The sequence below is a fragment of the Phallusia mammillata genome, chromosome 1, assembly GCF_965637545.1.
Source record: "Phallusia mammillata chromosome 1, kaPhaMamm4.hap1.1, whole genome shotgun sequence".
Lineage (NCBI taxonomy): Eukaryota > Metazoa > Chordata > Ascidiacea > Phlebobranchia > Ascidiidae > Phallusia > Phallusia mammillata.
Genome location: NC_137252.1, coordinates 10,134,793 through 10,157,811, shown reverse-complemented (window position 1 = coordinate 10,157,811; position 23,019 = coordinate 10,134,793). Strand labels below are relative to the sequence as shown.

The 23,019-nt window shown below is 39.4% G+C and overlaps 1 protein-coding gene across 5 annotated transcripts in view; it reads right to left on the bottom strand.

Annotated features, from left to right (window-relative positions):
* LOC145228239 (uncharacterized) overlaps nucleotides 1–23,019 on the bottom strand; it is a 44,868-nt gene that overhangs the window by 14,913 nt on the left and 6,936 nt on the right. For 3 of the 5 annotated variants that reach the window (XR_013860055.1, XM_080093238.1, XM_080093248.1), the window contains exons 5-9: nucleotides 19,994–20,246; nucleotides 14,158–14,882; nucleotides 9,319–9,400; nucleotides 1,665–3,991; nucleotides 1,011–1,086 (exon numbers count right to left, since the gene is read on the bottom strand). Coding sequence is in view for 4 of the 5 variants with exons in the window: in XM_080093238.1 (XP_079949364.1) it covers nucleotides 1,011–1,086; nucleotides 1,665–3,991; nucleotides 9,319–9,400; nucleotides 14,158–14,882; nucleotides 19,994–20,246 (3,463 nt within the window). In the remaining variant the exon portion in view is untranslated. The remainder of the gene's footprint in view (nucleotides 1–1,010; nucleotides 1,087–1,664; nucleotides 3,992–9,318; nucleotides 9,401–14,157; nucleotides 14,883–19,993; nucleotides 20,247–23,019) is intronic. The other 2 variants (XM_080093242.1, XM_080093241.1) reach the window with 2 other exon arrangements.

The following is a 23,019-nucleotide window of genomic DNA, read 5'->3' as shown; positions in this document are numbered from 1 at the left end:
CGGACTACAAGCTGAGCACTCCCGCTGCATTCACCCGCCTTTATCGTAAACAAGCGAATTACTCCCTTGAGAGTTGATACGTCTATCTGACTGACAGCAGACACATATTATGGGCTGTAAAAGTAACTATTTGACCGATTAAAGCAAAATTTTAAATACTGAACGATTAACCTACTGCAAACAATTGTTTAACATTTCAGCACATTAGGTCTTGTATTTTGGGCCTAAAACTTATTATTTAGGGGTTTAAAGGGTAAAATGGGTGAATCCAATAAAAAGTTACAAAATTCTTTAGAATAGCTTACACTGCACCAACCAACAAAGCATGAAACCCACAGATTATGTACTTGGGTCAGTACAGCTGTTTTTTTTTTTCGTTTTGGGGGCCTGTGGGTGAACCGCTGGGTCGTTTGAGGTCAAACTTCAGGAGGATCAAATTTGGATTAATAACTAACATCTGTCCAAATTTGAATACATTTAAAGCACTCTTTCTTGACCAAACGCATTTAACAAACCAGCGTTAGACAGAAATGAAAAATTAGGGGTTTAAGGGGTGAAAGTGGGTAAATCGAAAAAAAGATACAAAATTCTTTGAAATACCTTATATTGCACCAAACAACAAAGCATATCACTCAGAGATGCTGTACTTCAGTAAGTATAGCCGTTTATAAAGAAATACGTTTTGGGGGCCTGTGGGTGAACCGCTGGGTTATTCGGGGTCAAACTTCAGGAGGATCAAATTTGGATTAATAACTAACATCTGTCCAAATTTGAATAAATTTGAAGCACGCTTTCTTGACCAAACACGTATAACAAACCAGCGTTAGACAGAAAAAAGAAAAAAAGAAAAAAAGAAAAAAGAAAAAAAGAAAAAAGAAAAAAAATACGGACAAAAACAATATGTGTCCCCTTCAGGGAAGGGGACCCATAATTATTAGTTAAGTCCCAAGACAAAAACAGTTGGACAAATACAGTCTATATATTTTAAAAAGGTAAATAAAACAACTTACTGTCATTTACTGGTGCTTGGACTTCAATAGTCGCAGTGGCAATCGGTTTAGAATCTTCCTTTTGCTGCAATATCACCTACAAAAACCAATTAAATCAGTGAAAAATACTTGATAGCAATTCAACCTAATTCAATCAATAATTGTTGCTATGGCTTTCAAATAAGTTAATTCCACAACAGTTGCAACTCAGAACTTAAGAAGTTGGTTAGCAAAATGTGAAACAATCTGATGGAAAACATACATATACAGCTAAACCTTTAATGCGGCCTACTCATGCGTAAATCAAGGTGTGTGGCTTGACTTGGGTCATAAGTTGCGGAGAAACGTCGATAGCTAATTCATCAAAAGTTTGCAAACAGGGAGTGGCGAAGCAGAAACACTTTATAACTAATTACCACTTTAAGTGTAAAATTACGAGTTTAGTACGCACTGGCACACACAGAAACCTAACTGAAATTGCTAACGTTATGAATGGTTGGTAAAAAGTAGCAAAAATCAGAAAATTGTATCATTTTTGCAATAAATTTCGAGTCGTCCAAAATATATTCTTGGAATTATCTTAAAGTCACTTGTGTAAAGTAAACTTATTAAATGCTTACAAAGTCCTAAACACTTTAAATAAAGTTTAATTTCATGCAAAAGTAGAAATAATACCTCTAATTCAGGCTCTGGTTCGGAGATTTGTATTTCTGTTTCTTGATTTATTTCATCCTTGTCTTCTTCCTCTTTAACTTTCTTCACCGCCTCTTCCGCAACGTCAAGTGAAACTTCATCAAGGTTCCTCGAGGAACGCTGGCTTTGTGAAGAAGACGCAGACTCGAAAGCGACCTCCAGCGGCGACTCAACCTCATTTTCTTCTACCGCTGGGGAGAGCTCGGCGACAACTGTTTCCGAAGTGATCTCCTCCGATTGAAAAGTGATCTCAAACTTTGTCTCGCCGTCATCCGCTTTTACGACGGTTGTGCTTTGAACGGTGGTTACCGTTGTCTCATTGGACGCAAGCCGGGTGCGGCGACTTCTTCGAACGGGGGTTTCTCTATTCAATGACTGCATGTCATCTATTATAGTAAGCGAGGCCGATTCTAGCTTTTCCATGGGCGATGAAGAGCGGTCGAGAGCGCGGGATCCCGTGAATCTGGTGGATAAAGTCGGAGATTTGGTAACATCGTTGTTGTTCACCTCAGACCTTTTGATGCTGCCGTTGACCTGTGCAAGAGGACGACTCTTTCCCACTGAACCGTTTTGCGTTGTCCTGTTTCGGATGCTAACATTTGATGTCACATTTTCATTCTTCGAAGAATCTGATGAAAACTTGTTCAGTCTGCTTCTGACACCTTCAGATCCTCGAAGAGCTCTTGCGTCCGCATTCTGTCTCGCTTTTCGGATCTTTGAAACATCAGGACTTAATGCTGTACGGTTTTTGTCCTCTGTTGCCAGAATTCGGGACTTGACTGACCCACCAGTGCCTCCGTATCTTCTTGATGAAAATCTGCTTTCCATCTCTTCTTCAGAGTCAGATTCCTGATCCGAGCTTGAAGTTAAACACGATGAGGAATCTTCTGATTCGGAAGACTGCTTAGGCGACAAAGGCTTTTCCAATGGAAGACTAAGTTTCTCTTTTTCCAGGGGTTTATCTTCAGTAACTAGGAGACTTTCCTTCACTGTCACCTCTTGCTTCTGGACAGTAACGTTTTCTTGATCCTTTATTATTTCGACAGATTCTTTTCCGTTTTCGTTTGGATGTTTTTCCTCGACCGATTGAACACTTTCAGCAGTTTGAGGTTCTAAATCGTTTAACACTGTTTCCTTATTTGTAATTTGAACTTTCGTCGGTTCAGGTTCAACCGAAACCTCGACGAATGGCTCTTTGACAGGAACTTGCTCGATTTCAACTTCAATCGACGGTTCAGTCTCTTTTTTCACCTCACAATCTTCACCAATTTGTTCGAGAATTTCGCCCAAAATATCCTTGACTTCACTGTGTAGATCAACAGAAGGTTTAGGTTCTTCCTGTACAGCGTCAACCTCGGTTATGCTTAGGTCAGCGGGTTCAGGTGTCACAAAAGTACAAGTTACTTCCACTGAAGTCTTGCTGGTGTTAGAAATATCTACTGGAACTACGTTGAATGGCTTTACAGGCGATTTTCCTCCTAACACAATAGTCTTGGTCGTAGTTTGTGTGACCAGCTTTTCAGTTTGAGTTTCCTCAGGGACGATTGAGAGATCTTTCTGTGGCGATTGTGATTGTTGCTTTGGAGAAGTATTTTCCTCCTGTGGGGGTTTCACACGACGTGGGGCGCTCTGAGAGTCGATTTTAATCGACAGAACACGGCCTAAGATTCCTAAAGAACGACGTTTGTTGCCTTGCACGACTGGAATAGCCGGAACCTCTGGTGGTGAACTACTAACGTGGTTTTCCTTACAGCTCTCTGATCTCTTTAAAACCGGGCTGGCTGCCGATGCCTGTGCTGGTAAGTCCTCCTCGTTAGAACTAGCACTGTCGACTTGTACGTTATCAGCCGATGTAACCGACTCTAGCACAACTCTTTCCGGGGTAATTTTTTGCGCGTGATGAATTGAATGAACTTCACCAGGCGCTTGTTGAGATCTGATGAAATCTTTCGGGCGAGATAACTTTAAAGATCCGGAGCGATCAAATCCTTTTTCCGGTGCCTTAAAGGTAGGACGGTGTGTACGAAGCGATGAGGATAGTTCGCCGCGAGTAAACCGAGAGATCGGGGTGTTCGAGTTGCTTTCGCGGTCTCTTGTAATACGGGACGGGGCGGATTTTGGCTCGAATTCCCGGGGTTTAGCAGTCGGGGTGAACTTGACCGAGGAAACGGTGCGGAGGCCGCCTTTTGGGGTCTCGGCTTCCCAAGGTTTACTGCTGCTTGTTTCTTGCTTCCTGGTACTGAGTAAGACTTTAGAGCGGCTCACGACAGGAGAGCCGTTGCCTAAGTGAGACTTCGGTGAAGCGGCAACTGCAAAAAAATGATAACATGTAAAAATTTTGCCATGAGAATATAACAGTAAATACTGAATTATTAGTTAGTTTGTTTCTTGCGCTGTTGGACTCATTGGACAGAAAGTTGTTTTTAGCAAGGCCTTTAACATCCCTTTGATCTTCGCCCTACATTTTACCTAACATTACTGTGGTTTTATATGAAACAAGACGAGACTGTGATACAATGTAATCCATACAATATACAACACACCGACCTGCTTGCTTTAGGTGCAAGTCAAGGTACAGTCGAAGGTCCGGTGTTGAGAGTGTAACGCGTAACAAACCATGGCGTGGGCGGCAAACAAACTTCAAAAAGACATTCGAGTTGTTTTGACACAGCTTGCGCCATCATAATGCACACAAAGTACGCAACGAGAACAAATACTGGGAATCGGACTTTTTTAGATTGACCTCGTGAACTGCAGCTTTTAAAGTGGTAAGCAAGTAAGGTTAGGTCACCCAAACACAAACTGCTGAAATTGAGAGAGATTTAAACTTGACCGCCAAGAGGAATAAACGACCGTTTGGTTTGGCAAACTTAACAAATTATGTGGCGGTTATAAAATGATTACTAGTTTAAAATCCTACGTGTAAACACTCATAAACATCCATACATACATACATACATAATAAACCTGTTAAACGCCCATTTATAAACCCTTTTAGGCAATAGAAATTTTTTTGGCTTGAGGCTGGTGCAGTCAACCACAAATCCTTATAATTTGAGGGAATTATTTGCACGTGTGGCGTTACCAGCAAAACCCTATACCTGTCAACTACATTTGTGATGAGGGAGGGTGAATTTAACACATCAATCAAAAGAGTGATAGCGCAACAGACCAACCTCCTAGCCGTTTTCAAAAATGTTATTAACAATGGCCGCATTTTCTTAAATTTCGCAAAAAGAAACAAGCAAAAAGCAAACAATAAACAAAGCAAAAAAAACAATGTGTCCCCTTCAGAAAGGAGCAAGTTACCAGGTACAAAATAATAGCAACATTTTAGTAAACTTTAAAAGTAAAACTCTTTCAATACATCAAGTTAAAGCAAGGTATACAAATAAGAGACGCATGGGGAAGCAATTTTATTTCTACATTCAATTTTGACGCCAGCCAGGTTTAAAGTCTAATGAATCATAACACGACAATGCAACTCGATTACTTTCATCTTAATCAGCAGTCTGTCACTTTCAACCAATTCGGCATCCTGTCCCAACCTTTCTATACACAACACTACCGTACGACAAACGACTACACGACATAGCAGTACCGGCAATGAGTAAAATTTAAATGGTTAAAAATGTCGGTTCGAGGCATTTTAACTTTATGGCCTGTTTCCTGGCGTATGACGTCAAATCGCGTGTGGACTTGTTGCCGTCTTTACGTTCATATCACACTACTGGATTGCTGACCACACCAACGCAAGCACCGCCTTGGCACAAAAGGTCAAACGTGCAAGCCCACAGTGACGTAAAGAATGCGGTGACGATACATGTTGGTTTAACTAGCAGCTTTTAAGGCTTTACCCATTTTTTTATTTTTTTACATCACATGTGGTTCTTACACCTGGCACAACACAGTTATTAGCTGGCACTTTTTATTAAGTTTATGTAAAGAAGAGATGGTCAAATATTTTTTCTTGAGTCGCAGAAAAGGTTGCAATTATCAGGCGGCCAAGCTCGGCATATCCAGGATTGAATTATATTTAAAAACCAATGCATAAATTGAACAGGGTTTTAAGACAATTTGCCATTCGAAATCAATTCAACGGGCCAGAAATAGCAATTTCCGCATGAAACAAGCTTACAGAGCCTGAATGGGGTCAGTAGGAGCTTTTACAAGGTATCAACTTTTTTCGAACTCATTTCGCTCCGTATATAGCTCATAAATAACCTACTGCGCAGTACTCTACACCAAGCCATATAAGTCAAGCGTTTGTGCCACAATCTGGCCATAAACTGCATCAGACATGCAAGGTTTTGCACACGACCATTAAGGGGCTTTTGGGACACGATTTGTGACATCTCGTCTTTCTCGGTCTGTTTAAAAACCCTGGTATCTGCGTTTGATTTGAGAGACACTTCCCTAATTATCTGCCTAAAAATCTGGTTGGATTGCGACCTGCTTGAACCAAGTGAATAGTACGGCGGCGTTATCGTTCGTCATGCTTGTGCTAAAACACAACGAATTGACCTTTAGTGACAGCGCTTGTCATGCCGTATGAAACCGTGGTGAAGGCTGGGCAATGTACATCCTTACCAAGTAAGGTTTATTTTACAATACAATTTGCATAAGATCGGCACAACGAGTGCATATTGGCACAAAAAAACTTTTCTACTTGAAAGGTACTGCCAAAAACACATTCAGGGCCCAAGCATATGCTTGAATGGAAAAATATCAGAGCAAGCATACCTTGAAACAAAACTTAACACAAAATCTCATTGTCACATCTTCTGTATTGGTTCAGTTTCTAACTCTTTATTAACTGTTGATTTCTGTAGATTTCAGCTATGAAATAGATGGACCTACTTCTCAAAGAAGTTCAATTATAGTTCATCACTTAACATCACTAAACACCATCAGGCAAAAACATTATAGGTTAACAACGAGTTGCGCATACAAATCAACTATCTCAACTGTTCTCTCGCAAATACGCGGTACTTTCTACCCCATTCTGTTGCACATTGTTAGTAACGAAGCAACAATGTTTATATTTGCAACACTGTGCACGTCACCCTAGCGCTGAATAACACCAACATACTGCATGTTAAAACCGGAGAGAACTGTTCACATGAGCAATTTGCCACGGCTGCTTGCCTTTTGAGCTCTCTTCCCGCTGTTAAGACGACCACAAAAATTAAGCTTACTGTGGTTTTTAGGAAATACATGGCGGTAAACCGAACATTTATCGATGTTCTCAATTATTTCCCTGCCTTCAAATAAACAATAAAGGGAAGGGAACCAAAAAATACTAAAAAAACGGTAAACAGAGAACTGTACAATACCACACCCGCTTTGAGCTAAAAAATGCGAATAAAGGACCGCTGCTAAAGTCATGAAGTAAAGGCTAACTTCGGCACTGGGATGAGACGCATCTCAGTTTAATATGTAAACAACAGGGTGAGCACGCAAAGAACCACGTCACGCTACGATTCACCACCGGCCGAGGAGAGATGGATCGGTAATCGCTTCGGTATGCTGTGGGATGTTCAGGTGACTGACTGTGCAAGATTGTCACTTAAGCGAGCTCGTTTTTACGCCTCGCAAAACGCGCTATGTAATTGAGCGCGAATGTTTGCTTTTGCTCTGCGTGTACGCATAAAAAAGACTAAAGAAAGAGGTCCGTTAGGTGTTTTAATATTCACAGACAAGTATTCAACTATACACCCAACTCTTAGTATAAGAGGGTACATAGACAGAAACTGTACACATAGCAATGTGTGACCATGTTTGCTCGCAAATTTGCATTGCCTACAGATTTCTAACTTATCATCCTTCGAAGGTGGTCTAATAGGTTACCCAAGCAAACAGAATCTAGTGGTCTACGTCTTTAAACTCAGTAAAACGATTTTCTGTGTAAACCTGTTTATCCAGGCACACCTTGTACTGATGGTACATCGCAGTTGGACCGAGAGCTTGTTAAAAAAGACCCTTTCTACTCAAGGAAAAAAAGTACAGTCTATACACCTATGCTAAACACGCCTTGTTTAAAAACCAATGTATTACCCTATAACCGAAAAAAACTACGAAAGTCTGATTCTCAGTAAATATAAAATCACCTTCTTCCAGCAGCTTGCTGATGCTACTTGGAACCGCACTTTGCCTGATTACAGAACAACAAACCACCACGAAGTGACGCGAAAAAAACAGCGTCTTATAATCGCTTCAGCACGCGCCACTTTTGCCACAGCACACAGAGACTGACGTATGTAAAGTCCATCGCAAATAAACAAGCCCGGTTTCAGTCCGGGAATCAAATTTTGCGTCAACTTTGCACAAACTAAGAAACCCTCACATTGCTGTTTAAACGTGTGCTTATGGAGTAAGAGCTTTAAGCTCAAACCGAAGTAGGTTAGGTTCCCGCCAACAGAGGGCTAATCATTAACTTATAATGTTCACAATTCGTCTTATCATTTCAGGACAATAGAAACGCTTAAAAGACTGATTGTCAACCACTGAGTGCATTTTAAAATCCAAAATAGCCTCAGGTCTTTACACTGCTTTTTTAAAAAAACGTACTGATTCGATTTGCCTTTCAGGAATTACTAATATCTTGTTAGTGGTTTGCGGAATGCCAATTCTCATCATTGTTATGCCAGTTGTAATGCGTTTTCGTGTACTTAAAGTCACGAGTGTGTTTTTCTATCTTCAAATCAAGCGAAAGCAAAACCTTTTTGTAAAACCGTTTCCAAGAACATTTTAGCAAGTTGTGTTTAACTGCATACACAGCTAATCAAAAGTAGCAGTTTCCATGTTTGACGGCATACAACAACGTACTAAAACCGTTTCCCTTTAAGAAAACCTAAATAGATTTTTGCAAAGGGTACTTTTGGAAGAACTCGTAGCGTTCTCTTTTCAAGCTACTCATTCTAATGACAACAACTCAATTTAATGTCTGCCAATTTGTGGCTTCACTTAAATCAGTTAAATCTCCTGAACTTTGAACTGACCTAAAACTTAGGACTTGAATTAAGATGGAAAATACTTGCAACCAAGTCTCAGAGGTTTACCACTTTAGGTCTGACCGAAGGCTTTGGAATTTGAGTCATAAATCGAGATGAACTCAAAATTCGACTGGGCAGATACCAGACATTAGGTCGCAACGTAACGGCTCATGGATCCTAAAGGGCACCCTGCCTTCGACCTTGTGAAGTGTCGAATAAATAGAAACCTACCCCCCAAATATGCGGCTTGTTTCCTGACTTGAATGGAAGCGCATTTTCCGGGACACGAAACCTCGATTTAGACCCCAACTACGCGTTGTACACCAGTTGAATTACATACGTCTGCCAGTTGAATTACATACGTCACATTTTTATGTTTGACCATGCACAATTTGAACACATTGCAACATACACTACTTTTCGGTTTACTGTACATGAGAGAACTAAAACATAGTAAACAAGGCATATACACATATTCATAGGTATTTTAGATAAACATAGATAAATTATGGCAGGGTTAGGTAATTTCACTTCAAACGTTTTCACCAAAATAGTTAATTTACTTTACCAGGTGCCAAGTATGTAAAATAGTAAAAACCTTGACTTATAAGTTGTAAACAAATCAATCAACACGTAATTACCTTTTTCTTCGTTGCTTTTCTTTGCAATTCGGATGGCTTTTCGGATCTTGGCCCTTCCCTCGTAGTCGTTGCAGGCGTCCAACTACACAGGCAGATGGGTTTAACAACAAGTTAAAGTAACAATCGCATAAAAAACAAACAAAGAAAAACATCGTGTTAAATGCAGATACGACTCCCTCACGCAGTGTCCACAAACTTTGAAATTGTTTTGTAACACAAATGACAATTAAAAAAGTAAGTTGTTTGGGCCAGAAGTATTTAACAGCTAGAACAGCACTCAAGCCTTTGTGGTCATAAATATGCTTGTGATTTTGCTTTTGATGCAATTTGTGGTTGCGACGTTTTGATTGTTTCAAAACATACACGTCCGTTAAAAGATGGTTTATTTCGGACAATTGCTAAACAGCTAGAACAGCACTTATACGCCTTATGGCAAATTGTGCTTTAAATGCGGTGATTTTGCTTTTGATGCAATTGGCGGTCACAAAGACCTAACCATTGTTTACAAAACGTGACTGTACAAACTAAACTTGTTTGAAGATCAACAACGCAACTAGATCCAGTCAGGTTGATGAATTTATACAGGTTTTGAAGACAGTGCTGACCAAGAGCAAGCCTAACAGAACAATTGCAACAGCATGCAATGTACAAACAAAGACAAGAATTTGCAAAGCACATATATAGGGTACATTGTTCTAGCCTGGTGAATTAAATTGAAAGCCAAACACGAAAGACTTTGTTCTCTGATGTCTGCAAATTTACCCATACACTGTTGGGACGCCAACGAGTATTTATTTTTGGTCATTGATCGGCAAATGACTAAGAAATCACATCTTTGCACAGTAAATAGATCTAATACCTCAATAGCGCTCACTTTGAAGTTAAAGCTAATATAGATTTTCTTGTCATCGACTCAAAACTTATATAACTGTCAAACCAAATGCGATAGCCACAACTTGTATAAAAATGTGTCAATATACCCGTTGAAATGCACCTATTTTCAAAGCAAGGTATTTTATTATGGGATAGAGAGCAAACTACTATGAAATCCACTTTGTCCAATGTTTGTTATGTTTCAATGGGGTCATCGATTTTGTGGTGTTTGTGCCCAAAATTGAATGACTTCATTGAAACACAGTTGAATTGAGTAATCAATTCAATCACACACCGGCACGTGCATCGTTACAAATGCATTGATTGATTGCAATGAGGATGTGACGAAATACAATAACAAGGAGGCGATATGAAAAGTGGGGGACCAAATAGCATTTGATTGGGCTAATATCTACCAGTTTTCAGCGCACAATCGCAAACCAGATGAGAAATATTTAATTTTAATTTCGAACAAAAACAATATTTGGTAACACTTGCTTTTGCGTTATCATCTTCACATTTTCGAGAATTGCTTGTCTATAACGGTTCTGTAGACATTTTAATATTTTGAACTAGGTAATTAAAGTTTTGTTGCAAACCGACCAGTGGCACTGCAAGGTGAGCTAAATTTTGATAAAAAGACACAATTACCGACAGCAACGACCACTCAGCCAAATATCAAGCATGCGTATTATCAATCTGCAGCATAGCAACTGTAATAACAAGAGTCGTGACGAAGTCCCTCAAAGCCAACCGTCTCATAACAACAAATCCTCGCATTTCACATATTCGATACAAAACAACAAAATAATACAAAAACAAACAAACATCAATTTTGCTCGAAAGGTAAGGATTAGGTATTTTACCAGTCTGGCCCTCATAATGATAAAATGAACAAATTTAGTCATGTAACGAGAATACACGCAAACCCTGTATCGAATAACATCTTGTCTGACTATAGCGGTCTGTAACAAGCCACGGTGTCTGCTCTGCGCACCTACGCGTTTTAGCGGTGACTGCAGCCCAATCCTGCACCAAATGACCCCGAAAATGCAGTTCAAACTACAGGCAACCACTTGGAGTGCAGGTTTTATGGCGTCCCATCTCTACTCTTGCTTGTTTATGTTTGCTACTTGTCTGCCCTCTCGCAGGTTTAGGAGACATTCCTTTACGCCTGCTGCGATTTCCAAGGTAATCCGTTTCGTTTTCTGTTTGACAACGGTGCCAATGCTTGCACTCAGGTTTTATCATGACCGATCTATAGATTTCCGCAGGTGTCGAATTTCACATGAGAAAAAAATGCATATCGCGGTTTTACGAGCTTAACGGTGTCTTTGTAATCTATGTCCCTGAGCTTTTTTGGTTGAAACATGAAACTTCAGTTAATGGTAAGACGTGGCAGAGACGCGATGACAAATTTGTACCAACCGGATCACGCAAAATGCCCCGAAACGTCACAACGGGTTCAGCGTGACGTGTGGAAAGAACGCAAAGGAAATGCGTGGTCGTTGGCATTTGGGAATAACGTAATGCAGACTGCGTTTCGAGGACAATCAACGTACCCGAATGGAAAATCCTGGAATTCTACACACTGTTTGCTCAATACAAACTACCTAGCACAAAGCCACATATTGTAAAGTGAACTGCAAAAGAAATGCATAAAAAACAGCACAAGGCCCTCTTTTATATACCAAACGAATACCCTCAGATTTTTACAACGTAAAATCTTCTTCTTTTCTCTTAAAACTGTCTGTTTTAGTACGTCACTCCGGCAATATATGACCGAAAACTTTTCCATAAAAGTAATTGTTTATCCGTTTTGCCTCACGCTTTAAAGTATAGGCGGAAGTTTACTGTGTAAAGTTCTGACCTTGAGCCATTGATTTAATCTGCATTAGGCATGACCACGCGGTCTAGTTCAAACCAACCACAACACTGCCTGGTTATCTAGTTTCGACTGTAAACAACAAACCATTGGTCACTGCCGGTTCAATTACTCAGGGATTAATGGAACACTTTTATCCTGCCGACAGCTAATGCTATCTAACTGCGCGTTATATATCGAGCAGGCCATAAACAGACATAAGCATGATACGCCCAAGGCCATACAGCACGCTAATGCACTAGATGAGACCTCGTCAGCACACCTCGGTATTGTAATGTATAGGATACGGCATTTTTTTTCTTCAGTACAACTTGATACAAGCTGTAATAAATCATGAAGGTCAAAGCTGCTGGCGCTTTTACATTTTGATGCTCGCCAGTCTCTGGTGAATTATGAGCTTGCGACGGCATTCTATATCACGAACTTTCATTTGGCAATTATGCCCGAGACATTTACTGCCTTGCATGTTGTTTTTTGGTTATACAGAAACCAGCTTTAAAAACTGTTGCATTTTAGAAACGATTTTCACAAACCTTCCATTTTATTATTATTTGGCTTTGAATACTATTTTTGCTTACTTTAAAAAAAAACTTTTTAAAATTTTACAGTTTTTAACAAAACTCTTTAACGTTTGATACATTTATATGCTGTAGTGGCATTGTTGTGTATATGGATCGCAACAACGCAATTACACAGGAATGCGAAGAATAGCTGTATATTGCCCACAAACTATGTTATTGACTTTCTTCTGATGTACATCACTTACGAGACAGTCGGCTCTCACTCAGCTAAACTACTTGACTCAAATTACAGGTTACTCGGTTCTGCACGCAGACTCGCGAGAATTTGTCATTCATCTTTACCAGTTAATGTCAATTTAATTGCAAAATTTAATTTTCCTTCAAATGACATACCATCCGAATAATGTTGTGTGAACTATTTATGGTATTTGCGCTGTACAGTTTACCACATTAACAACTTTTCTGAACACAAAACCAATAAATCTCCTTCTGTAACCCGAAGACATATTTTGATTTGCATAAATCTCCAAATTTTCTACATATTTGATCAATTCACGTTAAAAAAGATGCCTACTACTTAAAGCGATTTCACACTTTTGATAAATTCGGTTGAACTACCTTCAGTCTTGCAGCTTGTACCTCTGTGCATGCGTTGTGGGAAGCAACTCGGTTCTCCCACGCGTAAGCATCATTTATGACGTCACAAACGCATCCTACACCTTACTGGCTTTTAGCGAGTGCAATACCGGAAAGTCAACGCAAGAACTGAGATTGTGGGAACAAAATACAACCTATTCACTCCAATAACAGCAATATATTTGGTCAAATAAAACAAAGTGCACTTTTTATGACTTTTCTGGACAAATCTTGTCCAGGTTTTCTGCTGTCAACAAAGGCCTTTTTGATAACGGGGCTTAAATTAAAAAATATAATCTAGCCTCAAAGAATTGCTGCAACAAATACCGATATGCAACGATTTCTTAACAAAACATGTTTGAGAGGTTACTTCAAGGCATGTTAAAAATTAAAATGTATGCAGCGAAGTTTGAACTAAATTTTCATGTAAGAAGAATTTTAGTTTTTGTAATGAAGGGCACAGCCGGCTGAGTAGCTTTCCCACGCAACCAGGAAGCAATAAAACGTCGACAAGCGGGCACGTGGTCCAGCAAAATCAGCGTGGGATCAAAAAGATGAAAAAGTCAAAACGAGTTTACATCGGATATGCTGCAAACGATTTACGTGTGAAAATGCTTTCTTATTTTCGTACATAAATTGTTTTTCACGTTTTTACAGAACGATATGAACGACATCTGATCCTGTTGTATAAACTTTAAAGTTATCTGGCACGTTGAAATTCAGTGATGGATTTAGTTTAGTAATCATAACCAGTCAGTGCTATACATCCCACATTTCAACATTAAGAAAGTTGTTGATATCAATAAGAAGTCCCAAGAATTGCATTTAAATCACTCAAGCCAACCTTTTTGTGTAGTTAGGTGGAGGTTCAGAGCAAAAAAAAAACAGATTTAAACACATATTTGCAAAAAAAGTAGTACTCACCAGCTCTTGCAGTTCCTCTAGGGATTTTCCCTCGTAGTTTGCACGTTCCACTTCTACGGAGGGTTCTTTGTGACGTAAGAATACGGTGGCTGATGACGTAGCACGTGCAGTTTCACGTGACCTGGCGACAACCTCTGCCATGATTTCAGTGGCTGATTTCACTGGGGTCGAGGTTGGAACGTTTGTAACCGGTTTGTTTCGCTCCGGTGTACACACAGAAACGTTATTGCTATTGTTAGCGTTTACTGTAGTTGCTTCTGTAGTTGTGTGTGTCGCTTCAAAGGTTTTCGATTTTTCGTTTGGAGACTTTGACTTGGAGGCGAGAAACCTTTTACCAATAGCGCGCAAAATTACTTTGGCGGACTTTTTGTTGGAATGTGACTCGCCACTAGATGTCGAGCGTGGGCTAAAGGTTTCGTTCGGACTGTCCTCAGATCCTGGACTAGCAGTTAATGATGATGGTTTAGTGCTTGAACTCGGCTCTTCTTGTGAGTTTTCAACTGTTTCGGTGTTTTCCGAAGAAGCGATTTGTTTGGTGGATCGCCTTCGGAATCGCTTCGAGAATCTTCGTTTTCCGAGCGGTTCTTCTTTCACCGAAGAAGTCGGAGGGTTGGGTTCTTTGCTAGAGGAAGACGATGGTCGGATTCCGCGGAAAAACGGAAAGGATGACGATTTTGATCCGCCTTTTCCGCCAGTAGGGGTTTCGTGCGGGGAAGGTGGTGGTACTAGAAAGACAAAGCATACTTCAACTTTAACAAAGTGTTGTTTTTAAGAATTGCTTCGTTAACCAATCTATCAAAGATATTAAAATAATGGGCTGGGTTCTAATGGCATTTCGGTTTCTATATTGCTGATTTACAAAGTTGAAACTCAAAAACAGCTAGACATGACAGTCCACTAAAACCGCAGTTCACAATATTTTTTATAGAGTGCTTATCAGCAGTGGACGATTCTTGTTCAACCAAAATTTATCCTGCGTGTCCCATCTGTGTTTGTGCGGTGTTCTTATGTTTTATGAAGCGTTAGAGCTTGAAAAAAACTGGAGCTCAGTTCGGAAAAAGTTTATCACTGATTTCCGATTGGTTTCAAATTACAGGCAAAACACAGCTGACTCCAGTTTCGAAAACAGAGGGGGAAAGCGATTCTGAATGGGATTTTGTCATTCGATCACTCTCTGTGACGACCAGTGATGGTTTACACAAAACACCAATGATACCTATGCAACCTGGGATAATTTTTCGTCACAAACCTAACATCAGAACATCTTTAGGAACGCACATTTATAATTATGCATCAATCTCTCGTTTTGCGGGAAGTTGAGTCAAATTAAAACAATCCACACCTCAATTGTTACATGGCATTCAGTGGAACGACGTAACTTGCTATTATACGTCCAAAACAGTTGTTTCAAGTACCTCAAAGCCACAAAAAATACTAGACCACTTTTGCCATGCTTATATACCAGTTGATTCGCTTCAAAACCAAAAACCCAAACGAACTTGTGTTCGTAAAATTTTGAACAGAACAACGAGTGACTTAACTTGTCCGAGTTAGAAAATTGACATTCCAGCAGCATTTACAAAACACCGACCACGTTCATTGGGTTTTAGACCAAGTTTTACATTGCACAGTCAAAACATAAAAAAGCGACAGGAAAAACTTACTTGCAACGTGTTGTGAAGACATGATGGCAGAATTCACAGTGTTAGGCAAGTGTAAAATGAGAAAATCTTAAATACAAGTACCTACATGCATGGGAAAACAATAAAATACCAGCACTAAAATGCATTTTCCAGCAGTTTTTCCAATACTGTCGTCTTCGCATTATAAGTTTAGTGCGAAACTGTATTTGCAAATTGCTAGTATGTCACTAAAAACGATTTTGCCGCAAAGCGAAGGGCGCACGTTGCGTTCTGTATCCAATTCTCGAACACCGTTCAATTGTCTGCGTAAATAAACAACATAGAAGACAGGGAATAAAGGCATTGTTACGATAAAAGGCGAGACTTACTTTGAAAGTCATCTGTCATAACACATGCAGCTGTATATGTAAACTTTTGTCGCCCTAAGCTTACATACGCTATTTGCTGTTCAATGTTGTATCGCATTTAAAAGTAAATTGTAGCAAACAGTCCCTTTTCACCAACTAAGCAACTTTTAAAACCAAGATATATAAACCTTTCTTAACAAGTTTTTACCAACCCGGAATACATCAGCAAACCCACAGTGCAATGCTGTTACTGTTAGCAAGCGGTGGCGCGTTTTATAAACCTAAACGAACGACTGGCTGTTGTCGTCTAGTTAAACGGGAGGAAAGCTTGTTTCAAATATGATATGACCACAAAGGCCTGATAACAATAGATTGGAAGACAGGCTCGTACAACGGGACAAGTGCGTTTTGTTTCGTTTGGAGGACTGCTCTGCGTCTGTCTGTGGGTCAGGAGGCAAGGCGTGAAAAGTAGCGATGATAAAATACACCAACCATGAGCGTAAGATTTACGATGCAGTGGTGATGTACAAGTTGAACATGTTATGTAACTGTGATTGTGTATAGTTTATGTAACATTTAGGTTCCCAATTCACGTTTTTTTTTTAATTCTGTCAAAATACAGACAAGCCAATATATTTGTTCAAACTATGACGTTTCAACATGGGCGCCGCCACGTAGGGGCAAGAGGGGGCAAAATTTTCTGCCGGCGCCCATGCGTTTCAACACATCTTATGCTTTTACTGGCTTTAGTTGCTGCGTGGATTTTACGTTTCAATTCATTTGAGAATGATATAAGATGTGTCAAAACGTCAGGTTTTAAACAAATATATATAGGCTTGTCTGTTCCATATGTGTAACATTTGCTTAACCCAAAGTCCCTGTGTAGTGTCCCTAATTATAACATTGTACCTGTTAGTTTTTTCTGTTTGTGTCTCTAAACTTAAAAAAATATGGTTCTTGCCTATGAGAAATTTATGGGGAAGCTCAATGCACAAACTTGCACGAGCATGCAAAAATCTTTGAGAACATTATTATCGCGCTGAGGTTTACAAAAAGCGCAAGTTCTAAACTTTAAGCACATTGTTTCACGCAACGCAGCTTTTTCCTGCTTTGCACTTGTGTTGGTGGTAATAGCCTCGCTATCAAGAGCTGTTGAATCGATTACATAAAACATTTTGAGCACGTGTTAGCCGGCTAGGTATGGTAAAAACATCCAATTTTTCAACTGGTGTGCACTCCCTGTGAAGTTTAAGTTCAATACTTTACATAACTAGCCCTGTGAGTAAGTTAACTGGGCGGTTCTATTTTTGCGTAAAAGTTTATTTTTTTTGTTTTTTTTAACCAAACATTTCCATTGGGATTGCATGCGAAAAAACAGCTGGTCGCAACGCTTGACTTGCGTTGAGAATTCACTATGGGGATGTAAACTAAAACTGAAAGAATCTGCCAATGAAATACGATGAATCAAAAATATTCCATTACGTCCATGTATGGCAATTATTGCGTTGACAGCAGCTCACATTCAAGTAAGCAACCACGAAGCGCATTTGTAGAAAGACAACAAACACTCCACAAACGTCATCGGTGGTAGTGAGAAGTAAACTTATATCCAGCTAATGCTTGGTGTGCTGACATACCACCGCCGTGATTAATGGTCCGTATCACAATGCAGGAATTCAGGCAATGTGGGCGCAGGTAATGGCTCCGGAGATTATGGCCACAAACTTGTCGGGTTTGTGGAGTTCCAACACAAAATAGTGCATGATTGTAGTAAAAAACACGTATACAGCATCACAAAAAAGTCCACAACTGTGTTTCTCCGTTTCTGCCAAATAGGGACATGCAGAAATAATGTGATTAAATTTTTATGCAGTGTTAAAAAAAGGAGCCACCGATGTAAATGGACATTAATATGGTTTATTCCAATTCCTTTTGTGTGCAGAGCAAAATTTTTTTAGTCAAAACTAGAAAGCTTCAAAAAAAGTGTCCACTCTTTTAGTTAAACCGTAAATATTACCTTTGTTTTTGCCAACCAAAAGGAAACGACTAAATATTTTTTCAACCACAAAACAGGACATAAATAGTTTTTACTAAGTATGACACGATACGCTCCGTCAAAATCGCGACGTCATTGTTTTTACCTGTGCGCGGCGTTCAAGCGTGAAGCGCGGCCAACCGTGACGATGTACGATCGTTTTCGCCTGCGAGAAACAGCTTCAAGGAGATTAGCTGCGGATTTCACCTTTTGGCCGAAAAATTTCTGCACTGATTCAAACCACTGGAGGGCGATAAACACAAAGGAAGGTGTGATATCCGAATTGCGGCGCGTTTGGCCAATTGCGAAGGCAAATTGACAAAAACGAGATTAGAAATTATTATCATCAAAATATGTTATACCGCATATGTTCAGTACATAGTTGTAAAACGGGCCTAAAATAGTAGCCCGAACCGAACCAAATATTATAAGCCTGAAATCTGGCCCGAACCCAAATCGTTTTTGATAAGCCCATTTAGGCCCGAAAGTATGATTTACAGGCAGATAGATCTAAAAAGACAAAGACAACAAACACAATAGACAATATTATACATCGGACTTAAACAAGGCGAGTTGGAGATGTTGGGAATTGTAGGCCAGGTCCAAGCTAGTTAATTTGATTTTGAAAAATACTCATACAGAGCGTGAAGTCAGGTTCGAATTAGCCCGTATTTGGGGGGGGGGGGGGGGGGACTAAACACAACCCGGAGCGAACCCAACCCGACTCACAACTCCGGTTCAGTAAAATGATTAACGTTTATCAAAAAAAGTAATGATCCTGTTTTGGGCGTTTGCCGGTAATAAAAGGTGGCGAAACAACTTTGAAATGAGATAATATGTCAACAACAGAATAGGCACCAAGCTGCCAAGTGCTCGGGGCGATATATCAACGGTTACAGATTCTGATGTTGCTAAGCAAAGGCGCCCACGCGCACGCAAGTAAATCATTTTTTGTGGTTTCAGTAAGTGTTTTTTGACGGTCGGTGGTTACAGGCAACGGTTGTTGGCCCATTTACATGTTTGTTTTTAACTGGCCTTTCCCAAAACCAAAATTACTATTTAAATTTCCTAAAAGTCGGATTTCTTTGACGTCAGTTTACAAACAACTATCGCCGTAAAATGTCCAACGCAACAACATTCTTGCTGAGGTGACCTTTAAGATCTTGTAAGCTTAAGAACAAAACCGTAAGACGAATATTTGTTGATCTGACCACCAGGAAAGTTTACGAGTTCCCCGCGATTCGACGCTCAAAGTGCCGTCGTATTTGGACAAATATTGACTTGCAAACAATACCAGCCTTTCAAATTCGAGAAATCCCTTTACACGATTTGCGTGGATTTGGACGTGCTATGACGTCATTTACAACGGCCACGATTTCGCAAACTTAAATACCTTAATAATTCCACACAAAAACATATTTGAATATAGGTCGAATGGTAAAAAAACATAACACACCAAAGACAATAAATATCTATCCATCTATACTTACAAATTGTTGCGTGCACATTTGAGGACAGCATTTAGACCCAAGTTGCAGCATTATGTCCGAGTTAAGTTTGTTTATTGTTTAAAAAAATGCCAGCTGTTGAAAAGGAACGACCTAACTATGGTTATATTGCACTGCAACTATAGATATGTTCAACACTAATGTTTTTGGCAACTTAAACACACCATATCTAGTTTTAAAATCGAATGTACGTGCTTAATTCGAATAGACAAAATGCGATTAGCAAAATATGCATTATTATCAACAACAAAACAACAATTAAGGTGGTGACAAGATAAAAAATATTCCCACAGTAAGTCTAACCTTGGTCAGAGAATGTTTCACCGCCGTTGATCTGATTCCAATTTTTCTTGGATTCGTCTGCTTGACACTTTTCACCACTTTCTAACAATAAGATCCCTTCTTTAGGATATGTACTATTCGGCTTTTGGCAATTACTTTTTATCGGCGAATGAAATGCACTATCTTCAGTCTTATCTTCCAATCCAGGTGCTCCAGTTATTACGTCATAACCAATCTTTTCATTGCACTTTCCTAGCGGCACAGAAGCATCAGTCTGAATTGAAAAACAAACAGAATTATCAGGGGAGAAATTAAGATCTCGACAATACGTGATAAAACATAAATGATAAAATAATATTTTTAGTTTCTAAGGTGTATACGTTAAGCCACGGTTGCGTAATGCAGTAGTACTCTAACTGTAACTGACGCCCTGGTGCGTCGTTTGAATTTTCCAAGGGCGTCGCAGAATATTCGTTTCGTGGCTTTTTGCTGTTGTATCAATAAACACAACTTTAATAATAAATTTCCTCATTAACTTTTATTTGCTGGTGCGTCGCAAGACCAGAAAACTTTTCCAGGGGCGTCGCAACAAAAAAAGTTTGAGAACCATTGGCGTAATGTATGACACAATATTGCAAACTGCTAGTTACAACTCTCAAACAATCAAAACCCACTGTTTAGGCACCTTACAAGTATAATCGACTGGCATTTACCAAGTGTCTTTCAAATTTTAGCACATAAACTTGAATTAACCAACGTCTTTAATGTATTTTACCCGATTTGAGCAATCAATAATTTAACAGGCTGCTGGTAAGTCAACAATATCTTTGCGGCAAACATACTTTAAACGACAACATATTCGGCACGACTTTTTAAGGGCATGCTTTCAGTTTTCGTCCATGTCATTAGGCCCGGAATACAGTGCATGCTGCCCAAGTTGCTTTATGTGCCAACTGACCTTAAAAGCTTAAAAAAAGACTAAACGACAGTTAAACAAAATTTATGGCAACATATTCTGTAGATCAAAACTATTCAAACTCCAAGGCTAATTCAAGCAGAACTAAAAAAACTTCTGAAGTTTGCTTCAAAAATCTGGTTCTAAATACCGTACGATGCCGGCGTGTCTGTTGCACACCAAACGCACTTCAAATGTACCAAGTCAGCGGCACACTTTCAACCAGCAATTTCTCCTGATTAAGACATGGCTTTTCGCGGAAATGTTCGCATTCCGTTTGCGGATCATCCCACTATTAACAAGGTAGCTCTCGCGAGTGCGTAATCAGCATAAACTCAACAACAAGTTAGGTGGGGATCACTGCTCAAGGCGTTTATTGCGGTTTGAATTTTGTAGTAGTTGTTTGGCTTATGACTGTAGCAATAAGATGATTCAACTTATATTACACATCTGTGCAAAAGAAGATTACATTCAAAGTTTATCGTGAATCTACTATTGTTGTTTTCGATCACGAAAAGCATCGGACTTCAAGAACATTCCTTTTTACAGGTTATTTAATTTTTACTCTTTTTAAATGAAAAACTATGACAAAAATGTAAACAATTTATCAATAAAAGTTGAGGATATGCCTCGTTTGCACCAAGATACCAAGAAAATGAGCAAATTTAACAGAAACACAACACACAGGTCATAACACAAATAAACTTAACTTTACACATGTTGAACATACACCTCCGATTACACTAAAACCACATTTAAACAATTACAACCCAACGTACAACCACGACGGACGCCCACACTCGTATCAACGTCGTGTCTATCGGCGCCGAAAAACCCTTGTTCATACGATTAAAGGATATCCACCCACTTTGAAGCAGCTCAAAACGTAGGAGCGGGCATGCACTAATTACCATTGCCCGGATTCTGAAACCAACAATTGCAAATACTTCTTGACGCGTTGATTTAGCGCGACAATGACGTTAAACCGTAGTTGCAACGTGCTGTGCAGCAGTGTCAAGCATGTAAAAGCGTCGGAAAATGACTTAAAAGACTGAAGTAGTGAGATTTTCTTTTAAACCGCATCCCCAATTTTGCTACACTAAGATGTCATAAATGTATATGAAACATAAGACAAATGATACCAAAGCGAATACTAGGAAAAATACCGTTGAATGTCAACACTTAAACACTAAGGTATCTAAAGGTAGCCTAGATTTAGTATTGGTCGACAACATTTAAAACTGAATTTTAAGATAATTTCAGAAATGAGTAATAGAACCACAAAACCAAAAAAGGTTGACTGGGTAACTGGTTTCTAATGTAGCTAAACACAGAAGCTAGCTGGCACATTTATACAAGGAAGCCTTTGAAAAACAAGACAATCTCTCACAATTTAAATCCCTGAAGACACACTTGCTTCGCCTGCAACTTCAACGATCATCTGTCAGATCTACACTAATCCCATAAACAAGCTTGGCCCTTTACAAACCCTCCAAAGCAGGGCGAAAACCGGGCCTGGTAAGCTTCTGTCATCGGCTTTCTTCGTGTAACATTGGGATTAACCACGGGCCTGTCTTGGTTCATAACATCCTGATACTGTTAAGCTAGACTGAAGATATTTTTAGTCTTCATTTTTAGTCAGGTTTAAATATCATAAAGTCAATTCATCAAAATGCAACGCAATTTAAGTTCATGAAAAGCATTAAGTCATCCGATTTTGACATAGATATTTCGCCTTAACAGAACCACCTGTATCTTATTCAAATAGAATCCATCCACCAAGCAACGGCCTGGGTGATTCCAATTTTAAGTTTGACGTTATCATTGCAATGCAGCGTGTTGTGTCCATCTATCGGCGTTTTTTTATGGCAGTTGAAATAAGAACCATAGCGGGGCCCTAAACTGAGAAGACAAATTCTCTTCAGAACTATAAACAAACCGTTGCTTGTTTTTGACAAAACAAACAGTCATTTTTTTGTTTAGGTACCACATTCAACAACGTGCCATTGTCAAATTGAAATTGCGTTCGTTGTAGCAATCGATAAAGAGAGTTTAATTAACTCTGCAACAGGCAATCATTTTGGAATGCGAA